Here is a 20,316-nt window from a genome sequence, read left to right as displayed (position 1 = left end):
CTGATCCTTAGTCAACATAAGGTCTCCAACATCACAATCAACATAGGAACAGCCTAAACTCTCTGGAAACTACCTATGGAAAAAAGATGTGAATGGGGCTCTGTGTAGCAAGTAGATCCTATGCCTAAAGTTGCTGAAGATCTGATTGTCTTGGTTTGGAAAGACAGGTATCTGCTAAGGAAGGCAGGAGCCTCCTTTGGAATGAAGAATGTAAACCCCCTCCCTCCCAATCATTATAATTTTGAAATTAAGGGGCTCTCAGGCAAAGATATGGGAATAGGAATAACAGTTCTTCCCTAGGAAAGTTAAAATAGAAATGCAATAGTACAAAAAAAACCAAAAAACCACCCACTGACAGAGTCAGAATACAACCTGACACCCTGTTGATCAGGTGTTGGTAGCAGTCCAGTCAAGTCCTCCTGGAGTGACAGATGTAGTTCTGTTGAAGCAATGTTCCTGTAGAAGGGTGTCATTTTCCTCTGAAGATCCAGTAGTAGTGGAGATGGGTCCAATCTTCCTCTGGGAATCCAGAACAGTCTGTCCTGGTGTTCTGCATATCAGTTTTTATCCAGGTAGGAATGTTTGGCTCCTCCCCCTGGGTGGAGCATCTCACAATGGGATAATGTAATTTTATCCTTCTATGGCCCATTAACAGAAGATGTCCCCGAGAGGGAGGATGGAAGAGCTAAAGAACACTGCCCCACGTGGTTTTAACAGATGGTACTGGAATACAGACTTTTGGTTACACCTTGCATTGCAGCCTAGGACACTGATCCATTCCACTTGGGCTAGAGACACAGTAAAATTGCCTTGGAGCAGCCTCACAGTCAAATACTGAGGAGTGACATGAGGCACTAGGTCTCAGGTCACCAAGTTCCCTTGACTTGGGCAGAAATCCAAGCAGGAAGTTACAGGAAGAGAATGGACTGTCTATCATTAAAACATCAAATATTTCTAATTGGCATCCTGCCCAGTTGGCAGTGTACAGTTCACAATTCAGTTATGCCATAATACTTCAGATATGTTTTCTTTTTTTTTTTTCCCTGAATAACAAACTGAGGCCCAGGGTCTGAATACAGAAGTCTCAAGCATTTATAACTACAGCTGAGGACAGTGAGAGCTGTGATTTGAGCATAACTAAATTATGTGCAATGCCAAATGGTCTGAGAAAGCATTCTCTAGGCAGTCAGTCTCTTCTTTCTAGTAATAAGTGACAGAACCAGAGGAAAAAATCTCAGGTTTTACCAGGGGAGACTTAGATTGGATATTAGGGAACATTTCTGCATGGAAAGAGTTGTCAAGTATTGGATCAAGTTGCCATGGATAGAGGTGGAGTCACCATCCCCCTGGGGGATTTAAAAGATGTGTGGATCCTGGGTGGCACCTGGGTACATGCTTTAGTGGTTTAGCAGTGCTGGAGGAAAGGTTGGATTCAATTATCCTACAGATCTTTTCCAACATAAACAATTCTGTAATTCTATCTCAGAAGCAGGCAATCAACACTGGAGGATGCTTTTGACACTGAACTTCCTACATCTCATTTCCCTTGCAAAGAAATGGATATTATAGAACTCTCCTCCCTCTGCTCTTGAGAGAAAACAAAGTTAGTGAAGTAGCCATATAATACTGTGATGAACGTTATAGAAAAAGCCCAAAACAATCTCCTCAGAGCAGACCAGCTGTCCAGAGGAAGGATAAAGAGGTGGTTGTCTCATTCACACCCCCACATCTGCCTGTCCAGGTGTTTTCAGGAACTGATAACTCGGACTACTGCCCACATTCCCTACGTGCTTTAACACCGTGCTCTGCAGAGCTTATTTCATAAGTGAATGATATTGATGTACCTCTTAATAAGCAGTAGGAACAAGTGCTGTCCTTTTCCCAGTAAATTCAAGGACATGTACACGCCTGCCCTTTTTCTCTGAGACAGAATTGCAGAGCCCAGAGTTTTAGGGCAGACTGAAAGCTTTACTCAGACACGCCCGAGCGCTTGCTGAGTTCTGGTTCTGAAGGAGCCGCAGCAGTTCCTCTCGCCGCTCCAAGGGGCGCCCGGGGGCCGGCCGGGGAGGGGCGGGTGCACCGCGGCACGGCCGCCACCAGGTGTCCCCCGAGGGCCGCCGCGCCCGGGGCGTCTGCGGAGCCACGAGCGGGGCTGGAGGTGTCCGACACAGGACACGGGCTCAAAGTGTCCCCCACAGCCTTGCATCTTCATCTTCTTCATCTGCATCTTCTTCATCTTCATCTTCTTCATCTTCATCTTCATCTTCTTCATCTTGCATCTGCAGGCAAACCTTACCATTGCACTTTGGAGCAGAAAGCCCATCGTAATGGACAACATTTTTTCTATATTTATGAAAGTGATGCTTTCATCGTTATCATCATTTATGCTAAATTAAAGTAACAAACCGTTGTAGTTTTTCAGCTTAATTAAAGAGCAAAAAGAAAAGTCAGTGGGTTTTTGTACTAAGAAAAAAAATGTCGTGCAAAGTGGCTTTGCCTCTTGCTATTTAAGGTTTGGAAACACAATTCATCCAAGTAAATCAGCATTGAAGCAATGCAAATAAACCAACGGACTAGCCACAACAACTTTAATTATAACAATTTTTTGTGAACAAAATTTTTAGGTAATGTTTGAATAGTTAAGGTTTCCAGTGTTTTAAACAACATAGAGTCTTTTAAATCTGTAAGAAGGGCAAACAGTGATGGGGGAGTCCTTCACCTCTCTGTACATGTAATTGACTACCGAAAGGAAAAATAATAATGAATCAGGTCTGTAAAACCTGATTCATTATTATTTTTAAAAATTATGTAGATTGTACTGAAAATACCCTTATTTAGATAATTTCAGCCCTTTCTTTTGGCAAACTATTGCCCAATACACATTACAAGCTCGAATAAGAGTTGCAAGACAGTGCAGCCGTGCTTGATGCTTTCCTTCAGAGTCCTCAGCAGACAGGCACAGCAGCTCATGTTACCAAAAGAAGAAAAAAGAACTCTAAGAAACAAACTTAGGAAATTATTTCTATATGCTTTTTGATCATCTAAAATCTCTGCAAGGGCTGACAGGAACAGAAGGGATTTGGAAAAAAACTGGAGCCATATTTTCCAAGATTCTCAGTATCCCTTCTGCAAGAAAGCCCTTCAAGTGCATCCACACCAGCATCTTTCACTGTGCTCCTGTGCTCCTGAGCTTGCTCTGTATCACATCTATTCACTGTCAGTTAAAGCTGCACTAAACCCCAGACCACAGTTCATTTCATGTGTTCATCATGTCTGTGCTTAGCAGTTTCCTCATTCATAATACTGAAGAAGCAGCCAATGAAAATAATACATAAATAACACACCCTGCGTATTTCACAGCATCTCATTGCTTCTGAGTACTAAAAGCAAAAATACTCTTAAAATGTTACTGGCTAAAATGAAGGAATTCCTACATTAACAATGGATTAGTTCATGTGACAGTGAGTTAAGCAACTATTTACTCAGTTTCATCTTGGGTTATCTATTATATTAAAGACTCAACAAAGTTGAAAGACCTGACTGGCACTTTTAATTAATCACCTTAAAACTCTCATTTTTCTCATTCAACTACTAGTATAGGATCTATTTAATTAGTAGATTAAGGGTTTTAGCTGTTCCTGCCTGTTTACATAAGAGTTATCATTAAAGTCAGTGCTAACAGAGCAAATCAGTGAGGCTACCAGAGATAAACCATAATAGACTTGTCCCTCTCTGAACACCAGCTGCTACTCCTCCTCTGAGGAGTCTCGAAATCAAAAATGTTGGAGACAGGAGATGGATGATTCTGACAATAGCCCCCACATTTTGGGTCCTGCTGAATCTATGCTGAAACAGAACTAATTCCTAACTTGACATTTCCTGATAATTTCCTCTTCTCATACGGGGTCATGTGACAGCTGGAGACAGGGTTCTGCATATGAAAGACCACCAAAATGGAAGATTATAAGGAAATAAATTCAAAATTACAAAATGAGAAAGCTTCCAGGACTCTCGGGGGCTCTGGACTTCTAAAAGAATTTTAGAGCCTAGGGAAGGTGTAAGAAGTAAGAAAAGGTTTTCCCTTTCAAATGCTGGCACTGCTCCAAAGAAGAGCTGGCTCCTGCCAACAGGAAGTAGCCATCAAGTTTTCCTAAGCATGGTTGTTTACCTCCCTGGGTATTTTCCAAGAAGAGGTTCCAGTTCTGAACCAGGATGTGCAAACAGAAAAACTTACTGGAACAGGAGCTTTTAGGTATGTGAGATTTCAAATGTTTTCCTCAGAGAGCTTGCTCAACATCTGAGACACTGGCACGGAACCCAGAACAGGATTGTTGGTTCCCTGGGACAGCACAGCAGCAAGTTCAGTCTCCCCTGTACTGTACAAGCACATTCTGCAGCATCACCCCAAACAATGCAACTGGAGGCATCACCTCGAGTAAGGGCAGGGCCTTGACCTTTTCTCTTTTGCTTGTGACTGCCACCTCTGAGGTGTCATCGTGCATCAGTGTGCAAGGTGAGCACAGCTACCCTCCGTGCACAACTCCCGTGGCACCTCCCAGGACCTCCAAATCCTGCATGCTCTGCACAACTCCCTGGTCCACGTTCTCCTGCCAGCAGGAGGAGAGAACCCTGCAGGGGAACCCTGTGCTTGGGACCAAGCTAGAAAGAGAAAAGAGCTACCTGAAGTAGGACTAAAGTAGGGCTACACATGGAAATAGGTACTACAATCAGACAAACCACAGTAAAGTACCACAGGTGCCAACAGCTGGACCTTTTAAAGGGGAATGGAATCCATTCAGTGGAAGCAGAATCAACAGGGCAATAGAGGAATGGTGTGGCAAGAGGATGGGCCAAGTTGGTTGGAAGCAGAAGCCAAAACAATTAAGCAAAGCCTGAATGACAACTACAACCTTCTGTCGACCTGTGGGATTCCTGCAGAGATCAGGGTGCCCACCAAACAGATTACCTGACCTGAGCCCACCTTCCTGGCTAAGTGACCAATGCTGATTCCCAGCTGGAGTCTCTCAGGGACTGTGGATGGCACGAACCTTCCCAAGGCCATCCAGTGACTATGTATAAAGATCTGTTTACATGACAAATGTTTGCAGACTTTTCCAGTAACATTTCACTCTTCCAGAACTGGTAGCACATGGTTGCCAGCCTTTCTGTTTACTGTGGCGTGGATATCTTGTCTTCCTTTAAATTCCCATCACTGGTTTGCTCCAAGCTCTGAATGTGCAAGAGAAATTTGCTTCTGTCTGATAGAAAGAATCAAATCAAGAGATCTTTATCTCAAATACTGCCATGTCCTTGTAAGCAGGTAGGTTTTCCCTTTATATCAGCATTCCTTGACAGTGTGAGGGGAACTAGAAATCTGTGTCTACACTGGGACCTCTGCTGTTTAATAAGCACATCAGTTTTCTGGAAAGATTGGCAAAAAATTGCAACTGCTACAAAATTACATATATTTGTTAATTTCTGGTCTTGCCTGAGGCCAGTGAATTCTTGAGTTTCAGAGGAGTCTAAAAATGAAGTAAATTGGAATTACAGTGCAAGTGAAAGGAAAAAAAACCACTATGGAGATGCAAGGAACATTCTCAGCCTTTTATAGAGATTGCTTGATCTCAAATTATAAGACAATATATAATTAGGCTGTTTTAAGAAAAATCTGCCATCTTGTACTCTGTAACAATAAGAAAAGGATTTACACACACAAAATGTTAGAAGCTATGAAACACGAGATGATTTTGTTGCCAAAAAATCTGTGATGCAAAGAGGTCACTACAGAAGAAGGCCACAATGAGACTGAGAACTGAGAGCACTAAAACTCTGAAGGATGCACTCCTGAATCCCAATGTGTAATGACAAAATTTAAGAATAAGTAAAATTAGTTTGCAGGGTTTGAATAACCTTGTTTGAGCCTGCAAAACAGGTTCTCTTCTCATTTAATCAGCTTGATACAGGTATGGGAACACTCCAGCTGCTGTCAAGAACTTGGGGGCCTGGGCCACCCTCCAAGTATTTTCAGACACACATTTGGCAAGCAAGCTCTTTCTCAGGTTATGATTGTTGGTTAATCTTTTCTCTACGCGCCCCTCTTCCATTTTACTTTTCTCCTTTATTCCCCTTTTTTTCATGTGTAGATAACATTCAACACACATTTCTTTCTCTGTATCTGAGATTACACAAAGGCAAAGCCTCTCCACCTTCGTCAAACAAAATTATTTCCTCTGGTGGGTTGGCCACCTGGAACATAAAACATAAAGCAATTTTAGCAGGAACTAATGTGGTTTTTGGCAGGACAGCCAACAATGAGTATCCTCATTGGCACATCCTTGGTGGTAGTGCTGAACCCCCCAGCGGGGTGAAGGCAGGGTGAGAAGCATTCCTGAGTCACGTGGATCACAGGATTAAATCCAGTGACTGACAAAAAGAAAAATACAAAGACCAGGATATGTAAACAGGGAAGGGAAAAAAAAAGGTGGAAATCAGAATTAAACTTGAAGCCTCTTTGTTAAAACTCCCTGAAAGAGTGTCACAGTGTAAGACCAGCTTTCTGGCCCTTTCCTTAGGCACTCTTTTACCCAGTGACTCAACCATATATTTAATAAAACACTTTATATATCCTAATAGTAGTAACATATTTGTGAGCCTAAATATATTTTCAGCAACTGCACCAGGGGTAGTCTTAGTACTACTAAAACTATTCAACAAGACCAGAATGCAGGGTGTTGTGCCCTTCCTTTGCTAGCTATTACTGCCAACACTAGACATGCTAATGGATGCTGTTATTATATTCAGTAACAATGGACACCACCAGTGCCAAGGGCAGCTTCCACTTTTGTTGGTTGCACATCACTGTGAAGCAGCTCAGGCACCACTACTACACAAATGTGCCTGCACTTCTGTGCTTTATTCATGATCACAAGTGTTTGTTGCAAAAGGAAGCTTTACTTGGGCTCTGGCTGCGCAGAGAATTAAACAGGAAAATTAAATCACCTGCAGACAGAAGGTTAGGATTTTTCTTCAGTCATAATACCAAGAGATCTGGATATCTTTATGATAAATCATATTATGATAAATCAGATCTCCCCAATATAGCTGTAAATATTACAAATCAGCAATGTAAGGCAGCCCTGTTCACCCCGTTCAACACTTTTCTGGCAAATAAGGGCAACTGGAAATGGATGTCTGAAATCTGAAGCAGTTATTAATAATGAATCTACATTTTGGTAGAAAACAATAACACTTTAAATTGGGAATTAGAATTACAGAAGAAACATGAGTCCAAATCCAGAAGAGACGCACAAAAGAGAAGCAGTTTTCACTGGCCAGCATCTAAGGGGCTTAGCAGGACCAGAACAAACAATTTTTTGCACTCTGATTAAAAGGCTTATCGAAAATTTGCCATATTTTTCACAAAGGTGTCAAAGTAGAAAAATGAACTTTCAGCCTTAGCTCAATGTCATGCTGCAGTGCATAAGAAAAGAACAAACACAAGCTTACAAATGCAGTTTGTTCTCTGTATCATGAAAGCCTGGCAGAGCTCCAGTGCTGGAGTAATGCCAAACCAGCACACCAGTGTCTTTGATCTTCTAAAGCTCATGTTTTCCTTTAGTGTTTAACATCTCAACTAATTTAAAATCAATGTACAAATGGCTTTCAGAAATAATAGTGAGCAGCCAAAGTCTCGACATTTCATAACTATTCAGGTCGTTGGCAACTGTCACAAGTGGAAACTTGGAAAGCTTCAGGCACTGAGCACTGAGAGTTCAAACACCCCCGATGCCCCGCATGGCTGTGCATTGCTGTCGGTAGGTTGCTGAACACCTGCATTCCCATGGGCAGAGTATTTCTAGGCTTTCTATCTACAAAACTTTTGTCTGAGCCCTAGATCTATCAGACCTGACACCAACCCAGCACAGCAGGGTGATTTCCTTCGTCAGGCACCAGAGAAGCGCTCACTTCCCTCCCCACATGGCACTGCTGCTTCTCAGAACAGGCTGGGGGCAGGCAGGGTTGTGGCACCCCTGACGGATTTCTGCATCGTCTCCTGCAACTTCCACTAATCAATCACTAACCTCGCTGCCTTTTAGTCTTCTTAGCTCGTTTTTAGCCCGTTTTTATGGCACCTGCTATAGCTCCATTCGTGGCACTTGTGCTCCTCATGATTATGCTTGTGACTACTTGTGACAGACCGGCTCCGGAAAGGAGACCAGAGAGAGACTTCAGCTGCATCGCCACGCCAGGCCCGGTTCACTGCCTCCTCAAGGAACTGGTCGACTTCGGCGACTGCCATCGCGGGCGGGCACGGCCTGGGCGGGCACGGCCTGGGCAGTCCCCGTCCCGGCGGCCCCTGACGGCCCCTGACGGCCCCTGACGGCCCCTGACGGCCCCTCACGGCCCCTCACGGCCCCTCACGGCCCCTCACGGCCCCTCACGGCCCCTCACGGCCCCATTCTCCACGCCACACCCTTGCGAGCCCCGCCCCTCACAAAGCCACGCCCCCGAAAGCCCCGCCCCTCGCCGCGCTCCAACGCCTCACCGACCGCAACCCCCTTGTCTGATGCAATTCGCTTCCCCCCTTGCTCGGGGCCTCGGGCCAATCACGGGCTCTCCCGGCCGTGGCGTCACGCCTCGCAGCCAATGAGCGAGAGCCACGATGGTAGAAATCCGGGCGGGGCCGCGGGGGTCGCAGACGGCCGCGCTGGTGACGCCGGGCGGCGTGTGCGCTCTCCTCCCGTGCCGCCATGGCAGCGCTGCCCGGTGCCGCGGCCCCGCGGCTGCTCCTCATCCCTAGCAAAGCGGCCGAGGCTCCCGGCCCCGCGGCTGCCCGGCATCTCTCCGTTGTCCTGCCGGCAGGAGCAGACCCCGACCTCCCGGGGATGGAGACTCCGCAGCCGGCCCGCAAGCGGCAGCGGCTCACGCATCTGAGCCCAGAGGAGAAGGCGCTGCGCAGGTGGGTGGGGGGCAGCGGTGGGAGGGCTGCGGCTGTACAAGATGGGTACAGGATCTCCCGCTGACGGCCGCTCTGCCCCGCAGGAAGCTGAAGAACCGCGTGGCGGCCCAGAGTGCCCGCGACAGGAAGAAGGCGCGGATGACAGAGCTGGAGCAGCAGGTGGTGGAGCTGGAGGAGGAGGTAAGGGGCTGGGGGAGATGAGGGGCTGGAGGAGCGGGAGGAATGGAGCGGCCTCCCTGCCTCACGGCTCTTTGCAGAACAAGAAGCTGCTGCGGGAGAACCAGCTGTTGCGGGAAAGGACGTGTAACCTGGCGCGGGAGAACCAGGAGCTCCGCTGCCGCCTGGGTTTAGACGCTCTGAAGACGGAGGAGGAGTGCGAAGAGTTCCAGGTGAGCTGGCGAGACCGCCCACTCCCGGGGCAACCTCGGTGCTGTGGGCAGGGATATGCCGGGAATACCTTTGTCCTCCATATGGAGGCTGTCCTGAAACTCAGTCTGTGCCAAGTCGAAATGGGTGCCACTGGTAACGTGGAAGGTAGAAAGCTGACTGGTTCCAGGCTGTTTTAAGACAGTTTTATCTGGTTTTCTACCTTTTGTCATAGAAGTAGAAACTGTTACAGTCATGTAGGTGCATCTCTGATGTGGTGGAAAGGGTTAGGCTTTTATTTAAAAGCATCAAACAATAAATGTGCAAGTGTAGGGAAGCTTCAGCTAACTCTGGAAATTGGCTTGCCTTCAGGTTCCTACAGAACAAGCAAATAAAGAATTTGTGTTGGAAGCCTTTGCAGAAAAATTACGATCGTCAAGATTATGTGCTGTACTACCTGCCAGAACATTTGCAGTGACAGAGTTTTTTCTTGGTACAGGTTGTGAAAGAATCCCAGGTGGATGAGATTAGATTGGTGACCGGGTCCGCTGAGTCCGCAGCACTCAGACTACGTGTTCCTCTGCAGCAGGTGCAGGCCCAGCAGTCACCACTTCTGATACTTTCCACATGGATTCTGATGGCAGTGACTCTTCAGACTCTGAGGTGAGCATCCAGTCCTGGACAAACTGTCCGTGAAATTCAGAACTGCTGTAGATTTAGGACTAGTGTTACAACTTTCTGATTTTAAATCATTTGGTGGTTTCCATTCATAGCTGGTTTGTTTTCCAAATCTTGGAATGCCATACCTGTGGCTCAGAACAGCTGTGTTAGGCTGTATCCAGTGAATCCAGGAGTTCAGCAATACCCACATAAAAAAACTCAGCCCCCACAGCTTTGGTCATGTGCAGGTCTGCCTCAGCCATGTTCTGGTCCGTGCTCTGTGTAGCCAGCAGGCACTGTAGTGTTTGTACTTGACACGTGTGAGATCTCAAGGAGCTTCTAATAGTGGCTGTGAATCCCAAAAGCATGTGTAATTATTTGGGGATGGCCAGTACCCTTACAAAAAGCTATAGACAGAGAATGACTGTGCCCTGGAACAGACTGCCCAGAAGGGTGTGGAGTCTCCCTCACTGGAGACAGCCAAGAACCATCTGGTGCAATCCTGTGCCATGTGCTCTATGATGACTCTGCTTGAGCAGGGAAATTGGCCCAGATGTGACCTACTGTGGTCCCTACCACTCCGGCAGATGCTGTGAATTTCTGCAACATAAGTAACTGCCTTAACCCTGTGTTTGCTGATGTTCTTGGTAATACAGCTGTGATTGCATCAGTGTATCTTAATTTCCACATGGGGGTTAATAGATGACACATTTGGTGTTTGGCTGTAACAGTAATAAACTGTCTTTCTGACATTGTCTTTCATTTTGCAGTCTGATCTCCTATTGGGCTTTCTGGATGGTCTGGACCCAGAAATGTTACTCAAATATGCTGATTCAGAGTCAACGTGCTTGGAAAAGCTGGAGGAAGAGTTCTCTGGAGAAACAAATTCCATACCAACCACCCTGTCTCCCTCTTTGGGGTCCCCATCAGCTAAGCTGGAAGCCATTAATGAACTCATAAGGTTTGATCACGTGTATACAAAACCCCTGGTAGTGGAGATTCCTGTTGAAGTGGGCAACCAAACCAATATGCTTGTGAAAATTGAGGAAGAAAATCTCCCTTCATCTGACGGCAAGGCTATCCCTGAGGTCACAGTGTCTGTGAAGGAGGAACCTGTAGACAGCTTCATGCCTGAACTGGGCATTTCTCATCTGCTTTCTTCTTGTCATAGCCTTGAAGCCTCAAGCTACCTGTTGGATGGCTGTAGTGACTCTGGGTATGAAGGATCCCTGTCGCCCTTCAGCGATACATCGTCTCCGCTGGGCTCTGACCACGCGTGGGAGGATAGCTTTGCCAAGGAACTCTTTCCCCAGCTCATCAGTGTCTAACCCTGCTAGTGTTAACTCCCCTTGAATAACTGTCCTGGCAAGACACCAGCATATGCCCCTTTGGGGTGTATGTGGGGAAAATCAAGTCCATTTCAGAAAGTGTTTCTCATCTTTCCCCATGCTACTCGATGGCGTGATGGGATGAAAAAGCCTAGGGTGTCCTGTCCTGCCCTGGCTTCCCCCAGTCAGTGTTGGCTTAGGAGAGAGGCAAGTTTGTTTCTCAGTAACTTGCTCATTCTCTAAAAACCTGAAAATGTTTTGTTTTCCGGTTTAAATTTTAACACCAAAAACTAAAGTGGGATATTCATGTATAGACAACTGGGCTAGACCTTAATAGTCTCTAAGTCTTACAGCTTCACTAAATGCTTGTTTTCCATTTGCTATGTAGAGTTGCTTTGTCCATTTAATATTTAACTGTATTGGTGCAATTAAAATGCAGTGCAGCTCACTGACCCTTTTTTGCCTTAGAACTCGGTGGGGAGGGGGGAATATCTGGGCCTTGGAGAATTTAAGTTCATGTCCCTTGGTGTTTCATCCTGCCATACATTGATGAGCAGTGCTCATAGTGTCTGCAGCTTCAGCAGTTCCCTTTTAGGGGCACTGGATGTGGCAGAAGGGTTCATGTGAGGGCCAGAGGTACCAGAGAAAAACCTTCAGCCTCTGTAAGGCAGGCAGGTGGCAGGAGCTTGAAGTCTTAATATGCAAAAGTCAGGGCGGTGGTGGCACCCAGGTGGCCAGTAATGCAGTCCAGAATTCTCAGTCTGAGGGGAGGTGGGTGCAAGGCAGACACAGTGTGAAAACAGTTGCAGATTCTGTATTACCACAGGAAATCTTGAAGCATCAGATGGACTTGTCAGGAGGTAATTTAAAATATCACAGCAGGACTTCTCATTGTCCATATCCATTTGCTCCAGTATTTATCACAATACTAAAAACACTTGGAGGGACAGAAGAAATTTTATACTGAAAATAAGAGTGCTGCTGCAGGTGTTGGCACAGCTGTTCCTGGTTTCAGTACTATTTCATGTCTTGCTTTCAATTTTGACAAAAATAACTTTTTGTGGGAGGAAAGAAAACCTGAGATATTTTGGTCAGTAACATTCAAGGTGACAGGACTGCTTTGGAGTACAAGCTTGAGTAACCTAGCTTATAATGAAGGATTTTACCTGAACAGTGGGTAGAAGTAAAGACTACAGCCGTGCTGTATAAGAAATTTAGATTGAAAATCCAAGTAGTGAGAAGAATAAGTTGAAGGTGGAAAATAGGGATGACTGCAAGAATATCAAATAAATTGTTGCAATCCCAAAAAAAAAGCAGAAGTGAGGATTTGATCTGTAGTTTGCATTATGTTTTGTTAGCACCCTTTTAAGGAGCCCCAACCCCTCCTGGCAACTGTGAGCAAGCCATTTCAGCATCTACAAAATCCAAGGAAAATTGTGTTACAGTCTCCTTTCCATCACAGTAGGACACAGGATGTGCTTAACATTTCAACCTTGTTAAGCACAGGAGACAGAAATGTCAAGGATGTGGTGTTTACACTGTTTTGCTTTCCCTTTTCAACTTAACAGCTATATCCTGGCATGCTTTATCCTGACTGACTGCAAGCACTGGGTCCCACAATAAGCTGCTAATAGTTTGACATTTCTTCCACTAAAAGCACAAAACTAATTCTTGTTTGGCATCTAGAAGCCTACCACCATTCAGAATTCCTATAAGCACTAGTATTTTCTGCTGGAATCAAGTCCACTAAGGTGGTACACAAAAATGCCAAGCCTTACATTCCAACAAAATTATTAAAATCTGAGTTTAAAACTTTCCTTAACTTTAAGAATACCTAGCTTGCTTAGTTCTAAGTATTATTCTGAAGTAAAATGAAAGATCTGAAAACACAAACTAGAGCAACACCTCTTGGTACCCCTACTGCTTTGTCAGAGGCCTCTGGATCATGACAGACTTAAAAACAACTCTTCCTTCCTGGCAGCTTCAGGTTTATTCTGCCCTGCTGAATACTGTGGAGGAAAAAAGGGGCATGCCTTTGACATAACATAGTTAAATTCTAATCTTTGTAAGCCACAAGAGTATTTTACTGTTCCACTGAAGGACTGCATGTAGGCTCCCAAGGTTTTTTCACTCTTACCAGGAATGAAACAGTCATCTAAAAAATACTTTAGAAAATTTATTGAAAACTGACATACAAAGGGTGATTTGGTCCCAAGAGAAGACAGACCAGAATCGGATCTTCCGTATTTCAAAATAAGTTTTTTTTCTAATACTGCATCGCATTTGCCATCCCGTTTGTGAACAGCATTAATAAAAGTCTTAATAACGACAACAACAAATGAAACTCACAAATACAGAAGTCTGTAAATGCCCACAGCTTGATCTCTCATCAGTCACCCTCTCCAAGTGATTGCTGTAGCAAGGATCTTGCTCAGTGCTCCTGTCACTTGGTTCCCTCTCTAGCCCACTCTTCTATCAATTTAAGCAACTCAACTCCACTGTCTCCTATCATAAGGGCAGAAATGCATTGTGAAAAAAATGAAAGCAAATGTTTTCTGTCAAAGCAAGTCCTTAGATAATTTTTTCTCCATCTCATAGTCTTTGTCAAAAGTGTACCACTATAGTTGTTTTAGATGGCAGGTAACAGATCAGTGATGCCCTACTGGCATTGAATGAAGAGAAAAGACACCTCTGAAAGTCAACCTTTGGTACAAACCTAGCAAGAAAAAAGTATGCTTAAAAGCCATCTACAACATTTTCTTACTCTGCAAATCTGATATGCAATTTGGTGTTTTGAAGAGGAAAACTGCATCATTTGATGTATTTAGGCCTCCTACATTTTTTTACGTCTTCTGTTGCAACTTTAGTGTTGTTGAGATGGTTTCATCACATCTTTGAAATGTTCATCCTTTCTTTTCAGTTCATTTAGGATTCAGAGCTTTCACCTAAACTATGTCCAACTTTGAACTTTCACAATAATCCAGCAAGCTGAAAACCAGTTACTTACTGGGAGGCTCCACATTTTCCACTTGCAGTGACTACAGCCTTCTCCAAACTGCACTGCTTTACGTTCTACTCAAGCACTGGAGCACATCAAAGGCTGTAGGTTTTAAACACGTTCAGCAGCTTAATAATACATAAGAAATTTTACACAGTTCATGCAAGAGATTTATAGCAGACCCTGAAATGAAATTAGGCATTATAGCAAGATAGGCTGCACATGTTCTTCAACTTAACTGACCTTCCAGAATGGTACAGGTATATGCTGGTTTCCAGAGTAATACCTAATTAAATGCTGGAGTGTTTTTTGTGAAGCTCTGAAATGTTTTATCAAGAGACAGAAAATTTCAGACAACCTTCAACAGAAGCAGCAAGATAAACAGAGTTTAACAAACAGGTATCTTTTGAACAACCAAAAGGAAATAAAGGATGACTGCAAAAAGAGAAGCTTGATATTAAACTTTCAGCTAGGGTTATTCAACAGTAAATATTATCACAAGGATTATCTCTTAGCTGTGCAGAGGAAGAGTAGATTTTCTTACGTGAGTAACTGTGTTACTGTGTACTTGCTCCTTTATGTTAGCAAGATGTCAAAACCAGATTGGGACGTAGGACTGAACAGAACCTATGACTTGGAAAGGGGTTTCTTATGAAAAGCCTCAATTCAAGTATCTCTGAGAAAGCTCAAGGACTTATGAACAAAAGAGAAAACCCTGAAACAAGTTAGAGAACCTTAAGCATAAGAACTGCTGTGCATTGAGAAAAGGTACAAGCAATAGCTCACTGTGGATTCCTTTCCTTGGCACCCTGCGCAGGGTAGAAAATTCTTTTGGCATACATCTGTATAAACAATGTGATGCTATATTATTGGCACATACTGTGGCTTAAATTTTACATCTAGATTCTCTCAGGAAAAAGACAGGCATCTCCTTTACTTCACCACCAAGAGCTGGGACTTGGGTACACACAATAATCCAGCATTTGACCCTCCTAGTGGGAACAAGCAGCTCGCTGTTATCTGATTTACTTCTCATGTTTATCCAAATTAATGGATGCCTTTCATTTCATCAGAAGTTCACTGTCTTCAACTGACTTTCCAACTCCATGCATACAAAGAATCTCAGCACAATCTGAATCTCTTTGCTGAGAATCAATTTCCTCCATTGTTGTGGGAGAACATCAAAAACCCACAAATATTTAGAAGCCAATGAACCAAAGATTACTTCAGTTAGCAGGTATCCTGCAAGTTGCAAGTGCTGGCTTTACTTTCTACAAAGCAAAAGACTTAAGCTCAGCAGTGACATTCCTTCCCTACCACCCCATGGATTCTATAATTTCTATATCTGACTTTACATCAAGTCCAAACAGATAAGATGTTGTGAAAAGCTGTATTACCAGAGGGATTGCTTTTCTATCTGTGACTAGATTTGAAGGTATTTCTTCCTTTACATTTTGTAATTCAAATTAAACCAAATGGCCAAGCGTAGCATGTGCACCAGTTTCAATGGCTCAGTAACAGAAAGGTGTGGCTCAAGCCACAGTTACATTCAGTATTTGGATTTTATACTTTACCAAGGGCAGTTAAGAGGATATTCCACCATTAAGCAAGTTGGAAAGCTACTTCCCTGTTCCAAAGGCCTCTGAATTATGTTTTCAATAAGAGTAAAAATATTTAACAGATTGGAACACAGAAATCTTAGGGTGTTTTGTGGCCACCCTATGATTGTGGTGTGCTTACAACTGTTAGTAAGAAAACAACAAAACAAATAATATAACTTCAGATTCACACATCAAACCAGAAAAAATAATCAAAAAACATCAACAAGAAGCATCAGAAGCTCACCACTTCCAGTCTAAAATCTGGCATCTACAACTCCATTTCTTCTTCCGCACACCCAGATGTTCCCAAACTAGCATATGGATCTGGAGACATGGCAGTCTGTTGTGATCCAGGGAACGTTTCAGTCTGTGGGTCAAAGGGAGCTCTTGGTATTGGCTGCTTAGCTTGACACCCTTCTGTACTCTGCTGTTTGAAGTCCTTGACAGAAACAGACTTCAGTTTATCTGTCATAAATTCAGGAAGAGGTTTCCAAAGCACCAGCTCCATAGAAGGACGGCTCCTAGAAGGGACAGAGTTTCAGTAAGATTTAAGTTCTCCAAGAACAGTTATTAAATGCAGAAGACCTGTATCTTCATCCTTTGAGCTAGCCTAGAACTATATTCCAGAAAATATACACCTTCCCTCCTCCCCCTATTACATTTCCTCTTCCCTAACTAGTTCCATTATCTCTAGTTCTAACCCTGTATTTCCTCTCTTTTTTGCACTGAACTTGACCACTGTTGGTCACATTTCAGGATCTTCTCATTTTGAAAATTCATATACACAAAACCAGAGCTCACAGTGGTTCACTCAACAAATTTCACTCTGTAGAAATGAGGAATACAAACCAGATACTTGATGACCACTACAGTTACACTTATTTCTTTTTTACATTAGTATAGTTTTTCCTATTTTTAACCAGATGAATGGTCTGTTACACAACGTTGGCTGCATCATGCAGTAATCAAGGACATCTCCATAAACATGAAATGAGGTCTCTCTTTTCATTTGCACATGTTAGCTACATAGCACCATGATTTCCTCCAGCACTTACATAGATTCTATTATTTTCTTTGTCAGGACTTCACCAAAATCCCTCTTCATCCCTTTCTTAAGGGTATCTGACAGGATAAGAGTGGGCAGATTGCTAACATTTCCATCAGCATGAACTTCCTCATCTTCATCAATTATCCTAGGAATGGAGGGGGAAGATAAACACTATTGAGCATACTGTTATCAGGAACATCCACTGCAGACTACAGTATCTACATGCTCTGCTCTGTGCAGATCTCTGACCTACACTGGGTACCAGAAGCAGCAGGGCCATGTTAACACCAGTCTCTCTTGGGCCAAAATACCCTGAGAAGGACTCAAGAAACCACTTGAGTGCACCAATGCCACTTCTGGTACTTGAGGTAGCTTTGTTACCCCTGTGTTACCCCAGCAGTGTCAGTGCAGACATACACTGAGAGAAAATAAACAAATTCCCTCCAAGGGAAACTGTACAATTCAGTCACATTACACAAGTGAGTCTCAGCTATGCAGTTGTTTCACCTGGACTTTAAGAATTATTGCAAAGGTACTGAAAACAGTGCTTCACTTTTCACAACATTGCGCCAGTTTGAGATTTAATCGGCACAAATTGTTGAAGCATTTACAACAAATGGAAGCATCTCCTTTGTTTTTGGTAAACCTTTTACAGGAAATTTAGCAGCATAGCTGAGAAGAACAGGGAACAATCCTCCAAGAGGACCAAAGCAGACAGATCATAGAGATCTATTTCACTACTCTGATTTACCCATAAAAAAAGTAACAGTCTAACAGTACCTTGCTTCTCCTTATGCATCATCTATGGAGTAATCTACAAAAAAATCTCGTTTTAAAATTTCTGTAATTTTTGGCTTTTCTAATCATCTGCAGTGGTCATTTTAGATATTTTCCAATATCAGCTCAACTGCAATCAACTGATACATACACATGCAATTCCCAGAAATCTTTTAAGGGCCAGAATGCACAGTAAATTTATTAAATGACTACAGCAGACTGTCTATAGGCACCCCTTTACCCCACATCACACCATCACCAAGATGAATCTCAGCCTTACTGCATATGTGCAGAGAGACCTCTCTGGTTTATGCTACTCTCAACACTGAAAATTCACATTTAATATTTTAAATATTAATCACAGAACAAGCTGCAGCTGGTTGAAAAAAAGCTGAGCTCAAGCCTGTGCAGGTAAATGGTACAATTTGAGCTCTGGATGCTCACAGAAGAGCATTAAACCCCATTATGGTATATTGAAACTGCATAATGATTGTGAGCAGGGTGTTAATTTACTCAGCATCTCCTGCTCTAGAACCCTCAATTTCAGATCAGCCTGAAGTCTCACAGGACCATAGGTAGCCTAAAATTAAATCATTTGAGCAGAAGATTCACCTCAGACTTACAGCAGTGTTATCCCACTGCTCAGTGCTAGATTTACCCCTGAATGCCCACCAAAAAAGGGAAAGCTCAGCAAAGCCAGGCTACTCAATCCCTGCATTTACCTGTCCTCAATTTCCTGAAGTTTCCTGCGAGCAACCTCGCATTGCTGTTCCCCCATTGTCTGATCCATTTCTTCACAGGGAATTTCTAACATGGCAGTTTCAGGACCGCTGCCACCATACTGACTTGCTACCTCCCCAGCTGCCTGCTGACCTGCACAAAGAATCCATTCTTCAGTGCTGGGATTCAAAGGGCAATTTTTGGTTCCTGTCAGTCTCTTCTTCCGCACAGGACAGCTGGGAAACAAAGGAAGTTTACAATTGTCAAAAAAGAAACGTGGCATTCTACAGAAAGTGCATTTCAGCAGCATTGACACACTATGGCAATGCAACCTCAACAAAGAAAATAAATCCACACTGCTCTTAGTAAAATGTGAGTACTTATTCAGGAAAATCAGTGCCACACAATTAATTAACTAATAGAAGTGGATTTGGGCCCATGTGCAACTCAAAGGAAGAGTTCCAAATGGAAACAATGATAGATTTCCTTCTTGTTTGTATTGTAGGTGAGATGTGCTCAAAACTTATACAAAACAAAAAGCAAATCAGGATTTTTCAAGCTATAAAAGACAAATTAATTTACCCTTCTGCCTCTTCTTCTAGCTTATGCTTCTTTCCACATCGCACAGAGACACTACAAAAGAAAAACAGTTACTTAGCTTCAAATTATATCTTCTGGTTACACTGATATCTTCAAACAATATTTTTCTCCCTTTTAAAATTTCACCTGATAGTAACAGTAACAGTCACAGTCACCAGCTGTGAAGGGAGTAGAAGTTTGGGACAATAAATGACCACTTTATTCCAAAGAAGTCAAAGGCAGCTGTAATTGCTCAGTTCTCTGAACAGAATTCTATGCTAATTTTTTCTCCTTTATGTTATTTATTTTTCCACAAGGTGCAAGACCAACTTTTGCTAAAATTCAAATGCTTCAAGAATCAACACATGCCCCAGCTTGAGTCTCTTAATACTCTGTATCACAGGGACATACTGAAAAAATATGGAAAAAAATAAATAAGTTTGAAAGTATGCAAAGATACTGATATACTCGATCATCTTCCTTGCCTTTTAAAAGGCTCCTTCATCCCCCATCAGCCAGCTTCAAGGTTTTAACCGAGCACAATACAATTCTAACCTCCTACCAGTGCAACATTGCTACGAGGAGACAAACCCCAGCGCCTCGCAGAGCACCGGGCGCAGTTTCCCGGCGCTCTGCCCCCGGCAGCGGCTTTGGCACTTACTGGCTGCGGCTCCTGGTGAAGGAGCTCACCGGGGCCACCGTCAGCCCCTCGCTGTGGCTCCCGAGCGCGGCCAGGGAGGCCAGGTCGAAGCTGCTCTGCAGACAGAGGCCGGAGGATCCGTCCACGCCGTCGTTTCCGATCCCTGCCATGAGCAGCCCGGGTGGCTGCAGGCGGCCGTGGCCGCCGGCTAAGGGCTGAGGGCCGTGGCGGTCCGGGACAGCGGCCGGCGCTGTGGGGAGCTCCACGGCCGGGCCCGCCGGGATGCCCTGGCAGGATCTGCCAAGCGCTGCCATTTCTTACTGCGGAGGAGAAAGCGCACATCAACGCCGCGATCCGCGCTGCGCGACGCTCCGGCCCTGCCCCAGGCGCTCCCGCAGGAGCTCCGCACGAAACCTCCTCCGCCCGCAGCGCTCACCCGGGCCGAGCCGGGCCGAGCGGCCGCCGCTCCAGCCTGGGACCTTCCAGGCCTTTCGCCGCGATCGGATAAGGACCCGCGGGCACTGTGGGAGGTGTAGTCCAGGGCACCGGGTACCTCTGGGAGTTGTAGTCCCGGGTGCTGTGCGACCTGCGGGAGTTGTAGTCCCGCCTGCTGCGGGAGGCGCGGTCCGGGAGCGGGGCC

General features: G+C 44.4%; 2 protein-coding genes across 3 annotated transcripts; one reads left to right on the top strand and one right to left on the bottom strand.

The window, feature by feature from the left end:
• Positions 1 to 8,668: 8,668 nt before the first annotated feature.
• On the top strand, positions 8,669 to 11,083 carry XBP1 (X-box binding protein 1). Its single transcript, XM_063416118.1, has 5 exons — positions 8,669 to 8,959; positions 9,043 to 9,139; positions 9,217 to 9,348; positions 9,825 to 9,988; positions 10,756 to 11,083. The coding sequence occupies exons 1-5, from the start codon at positions 8,751 to 8,753 to the stop codon at positions 10,943 to 10,945; spliced, it is 792 nt and encodes a 263-aa protein (XP_063272188.1). The 5' UTR covers positions 8,669 to 8,750; the 3' UTR covers positions 10,946 to 11,083.
• Positions 11,084 to 13,476: 2,393 nt separating this feature from the next.
• Positions 13,477 to 20,236, bottom strand: CCDC117 (coiled-coil domain containing 117). 2 transcript variants are annotated; one of them, XM_063416115.1, is made up of 6 exons: positions 20,113 to 20,236; positions 19,698 to 19,996; positions 19,040 to 19,090; positions 18,460 to 18,693; positions 16,968 to 17,105; positions 13,477 to 16,433 (listed from the first exon to the last, which is right to left on the bottom strand). In XM_063416115.1, exons 2-6 carry the CDS (start codon positions 19,988 to 19,990, stop codon positions 16,181 to 16,183), a joined length of 969 nt encoding a protein of 322 aa, XP_063272185.1. In that variant the 5' UTR covers positions 19,991 to 19,996; positions 20,113 to 20,236; the 3' UTR covers positions 13,477 to 16,180. The 2 variants fall into 2 exon arrangements, with proteins under 2 accessions (XP_063272185.1, XP_063272186.1); XM_063416116.1 differs by lacking the exon at positions 16,968 to 17,105 and having other exon boundaries at positions 19,698 to 20,197.
• Between the last annotated feature and the right edge of the window lie 80 nt (positions 20,237 to 20,316).

Source organism: Prinia subflava, chromosome 19 (genome assembly GCF_021018805.1).
Source record: "Prinia subflava isolate CZ2003 ecotype Zambia chromosome 19, Cam_Psub_1.2, whole genome shotgun sequence".
In the NCBI taxonomy this organism is placed as follows: domain Eukaryota; kingdom Metazoa; phylum Chordata; class Aves; order Passeriformes; family Cisticolidae; genus Prinia; species Prinia subflava.
This window is presented reverse-complemented; position numbering and strand designations above follow the sequence as displayed.

Bases quoted from the DNA above. Each gene is read 5' to 3' on its own strand.
- XBP1 (XM_063416118.1), top strand. From the start codon at position 8,751: ATGGCAGCGCTGCCCGGTGCCGCGGCCCCGCGGCTGCTCCTCATCCCT. The intron at 9,140-9,216 runs GTAAGGGGCTGG...GGCTCTTTGCAG, and splicing joins TGGTGGAGCTGGAGGAGGAG to AACAAGAAGCTGCTGCGGGA. The intron at 9,989-10,755 runs GTGAGCATCCAG...TTCATTTTGCAG, and splicing joins GTGACTCTTCAGACTCTGAG to TCTGATCTCCTATTGGGCTT.
- CCDC117 (XM_063416115.1), bottom strand. From the start codon at position 19,990: ATGGCAGCGCTTGGCAGATCCTGCCAGGGCATCCCGGCGGGCCCGGCC. The intron at 19,091-19,697 runs GTAAGTGCCAAA...TTTCTTTTGTAG, and splicing joins TTCACCAGGAGCCGCAGCCA to TGTCTCTGTGCGATGTGGAA. The intron at 18,694-19,039 runs GTAAATTAATTT...TTTGTTTCCCAG, and splicing joins CTAGAAGAAGAGGCAGAAGG to CTGTCCTGTGCGGAAGAAGA.